At 40.2% G+C, this 3,913-nt stretch overlaps 1 protein-coding gene across 1 annotated transcript; it reads left to right on the top strand.

The window, feature by feature from the left end:
• Positions 1–3,095: 3,095 nt before the first annotated feature.
• On the top strand, positions 3,096–3,913 carry SARC_10966 (hypothetical protein). Its single transcript, XM_014294963.1, has one exon. The coding sequence runs from the start codon at positions 3,117–3,119 to the stop codon at positions 3,615–3,617; it is 501 nt and encodes a 166-aa protein (XP_014150438.1). The 5' UTR covers positions 3,096–3,116; the 3' UTR covers positions 3,618–3,913.

Genomic DNA, 3,913 nt, shown 5'->3' with positions numbered 1-3,913 from the left:
CCATAATATTGTTATCCTATATGTATGTATTTATATTATATATATGCACACTCGTATATATGTATACGCACATATGCATACGTTTAGAAATTTATTTGACGTGGTTCAACTGACTTGTCCCGGAATTCCAATTTAAGTCCACTTGAACGCGACTTGATCAAGCGGGGCGACCTTTGGCTGCTGTTGGTGGTTGCCTGTTGTTGGTGGTTGCACGTTGTTGGTGGTTGCCTGTTGTTGGTGGTTGCACGTTGTTGGTGGTTGCCTGTTGTTGGTGGTTGCACGTTGTTGGTGGTTGCCCGTAGCTCAATTCGGGAGCGGCTTGCCGCTCGGAAATTCATCCAATGTCCCGATCTAAGCGTTAGGCACTGACTTTCTGCCCAAAACAAGCCGCAAAAAAGTATCAAAAATCTAGACTAGTTAAAATATCTCATTACGTGGTTTGAGAGTTATACAACTCCAGGACTACAGAGACACAGGACAGCGATGAGAGTTAGAAGGCATTGCTGGATATATTAGTAGTTATTTGTAGTATATGAATGAGCGCGTCAATGCTATTGTAAATGCTGCAGTGCTACGGGAGGAACATTTTATAAACACATGTATCAGCACTGAATCTTGCGGCGCAATGCAACACCTATCGACAGGATATATGTAATATTTCATACATCTATAATGCTAGGAATACATATGAATATGCATACCACCCCAGACTGAGCGGTGGTAACCGGGGACCCTTCACTTACCGACAGCTAGACATATATATATATTGACTAGTATCTAAGTTATTGAGCATCTATGTACACTTGTGGGTGGATATATCGCGTGGGGTTGCGCAATGTTTCTGGCTAAGTGAGTGAGTGATATGCGGCCGATGCTGATATTATATAGTCGCCAAAAAAGACAAGCAGTTGAGTTGCGAAAACGCAATCATGGTGGACCATAATGATCATTTGAAGTCCATGGTAGATTTAGTTCTGTCATTCTTTTCTGAATTCACACATCTTTTACATTGTGAATGATCCACACGACCTCTGAGAGGCCGTGAGGGAGCGCCAGCCGCCAGAGACATATGCGATTTTCTTGGACATGTACACTACACGATATGCATTTTTTTCAAACCCTTCGCGGTTTAATTATATTTAATGCACACACTCATTTTTTGTTTGTTAACATTTATTGCAATAGAGGGTGGGCCACAATCGGTGAGGGATTTATGATCAATAGTTACATATTGGATATGTTATAGAGCTATACTGTTCTACGTGGGGATATAAATTCCATGTCGAGCGTTTAAGGCTGTGAAGAGACAAATCAAGTCCATTCCTCCTAGGTGCCGAATTCTTCATCTTTTATTGAGTTTCACAGAAACGAGTTGGAAATCCACAATTCCACCACGACTCACCAGTCTTTCAAGTCTCAACTCTCAAGCCCAAGGACAAGGTCTCAACTCGAAAGTCTCAACTCTTTGTGACAAATTTGAAGAAAAAAATTACTAAAACGTCAACTTGACTCAACGGTCAAGCCTGTCCATAAAAAAAATTAAAAACTGTAAATACAAGACTATGTACGGGACTACGTGACTAAATACGTTTACATCACAGTAGCTGCAGCAGCAGCTGCAGCTGCAGCTGTTTAGTGTTTACACCTTACAATATATTATAAATATTTTTTTCTACAAAACAATCAATTAAAAATAACTGTGGAGAATGTCTTTATACGGCACTGGTGACAATAAAATTATTAACCACCTCAGGCTCAGTTTCCTACCAGTCTCATACTTCTACTTTTCGATTTAAGATGTAACTAGCGTGATTTTAGCCCATTTATTGCACTTGTTGTATTTGTTCTTTATCGGCCTCAGAGGAGAGGTCGACGTATGTTAGACACGAATAGTGTCAACTGTAGAACCATGGGCGAATCCGAAGCAATAGCTAAGACAGCGGACGCCTATAAACATGTATCTAACTGCTAGCATATGTCAAGCCCTTAAGACCGACAAGGACCTAACACAAGTGCAACAAATGGGTTGTATCCACGCTACAATATCGAACATTTAAGTCGAGCGCTTTTAGCCGACAGATAACAAACAAACCGGCAGAAAACACATCTCACAAGTGCTTAAAATCACGCTAATTACATTAATACACCTATATTTAAGCAAATTAAACTCGAAAAAGTTTCCTAGTATGAGACAGGTAGGTATCTGGAACTGAGGTGGTTAATAATTGTTTTGTCACCAGTGCCATATAAAGACATTCGTTTTCACTTTTCTGGTTTTTTAAAAAGAAATTCGAAAAGAAATTATGTACAAATGTATAATGTACCAGACTACCAGCTATTTATAAAATATAAATATTTACATATCTACTGATACACCGCCTTACAGCTTACGGCTTACGGCTTACAGTGATACATATTAAGTTATCTACTTCATACTACTAAATATATAGTCTACTTCACTCTACGACTCTGCATACTGTACTTTGTCTTTATACTTAGTATATTACAAATTCTTCATATTTTGCTCATACAACAGTTTACCAATAAGAAAATATATCGGTGATCAAGATCACTCTTAGAATGTCGATGAGTAATTTTCGAAGAGGAGCTGGAGAATCCAGAATCCGAGATTCGGGAATCCACGAGGATTAGGCGCTTATAAATAGCACAAGACTACAAGTGTTGAAATGTCATGACCCTCTAGAGAGAGAGAAAGAAAAATTTGCCACAACAGACAAACGTCCGTAGGACGAAATGTTAAACTTGTCTTGTAAATATTTTTATTAATATTTCTAGAATTCATTCGAAATAATTAAATTTACATTCCACAGTGGGGTTTCGCCATCTGTCATGAGCCCATGATCTGTTCGGGGGTTTATTTGACAAGACACTTCACCCATATGTAGGCGAGTAAGATCTGAAGCGTTTGTTGTAACGAAGGGGAATTAAGAGGGGAATGCCGAAATGGGGAGGAGGGGGGGGGAGGGGTTCACGCATCCCAAAGCAAATAAAGTGCATAAAGAGGTCTTAGCGGTGACCTATATAAACACCTCAATGATGGATTGAGTTCTTCACAAATATTGTTACTAATATCTTGTTTTTCATAAACTGACATAATGTTTGGTTCGGAATTAATATACGCTCTGTGCCTGGTATTCCTTGCCACTGTTGCTGCTGCGTTCCCAAGTAATGTAGATACGCTCGTCAAACAATACGGCGAGATGTATTTGAAGGATGGAATTGTTCCCCAAGTTGCAAAAACACATGCTTTCATGAAGGAGGGCAAGGTACACATGCATGTCGACCTTCTCGGTATTACATTCGAGTTTCTACTCGAACCCACATCCGTTTTCAACCAAGACTTAATCATCTCAGTTGTCAAAGGTGGTGGGGTCGCGGAGAATGATGAGCGAAACGCTGACGTATCTGGAACAGCTATTGTGCACGATAATGGATTCAACAAGGTTTTGATGTACACAATTGGCGAAACGGAGTACACATTAGACGGATTCGGCCTAGAGTTTGATTCTGGATATTCCTATTTCTACGCCGTCAAGGACGTCAAAGTGGACCCCAATCTGACGGACGAGGCAAGAACATATGAGTACTATGAATGACACATGCACAGACTATCGAATGTGTAAGTACTAAACATGACTCAAGTACAAGACTATGTCTACAAAAGTTTCTATAGTGCTCAAGGCAACTTATCCACCAGATGGCCCTGTGCGTGACCAAGCGCACAGTCGCCAGATCAAGTTTCGGAGATAGACTGTTGGTACCAGTAGTGACGAATGAAATATGAAATCAGACAAGGGGTAAGGGCGTTTGTCAAAGGTACAGTGTTCAATTTTTGTCTGTCGGACTACTAGCGGATAGGGGAAGCGAAACCTGCGCATTGTGGTAAGTAAAT

Source organism: Sphaeroforma arctica (genome assembly GCF_001186125.1).
Source record: "Sphaeroforma arctica JP610 unplaced genomic scaffold supercont1.1465, whole genome shotgun sequence".
In the NCBI taxonomy this organism is placed as follows: Eukaryota; class Ichthyosporea; order Ichthyophonida; genus Sphaeroforma; species Sphaeroforma arctica.
Note: the sequence above shows the minus strand (reverse complement) of the source record. Positions and strands in the feature narration are given on the sequence as shown.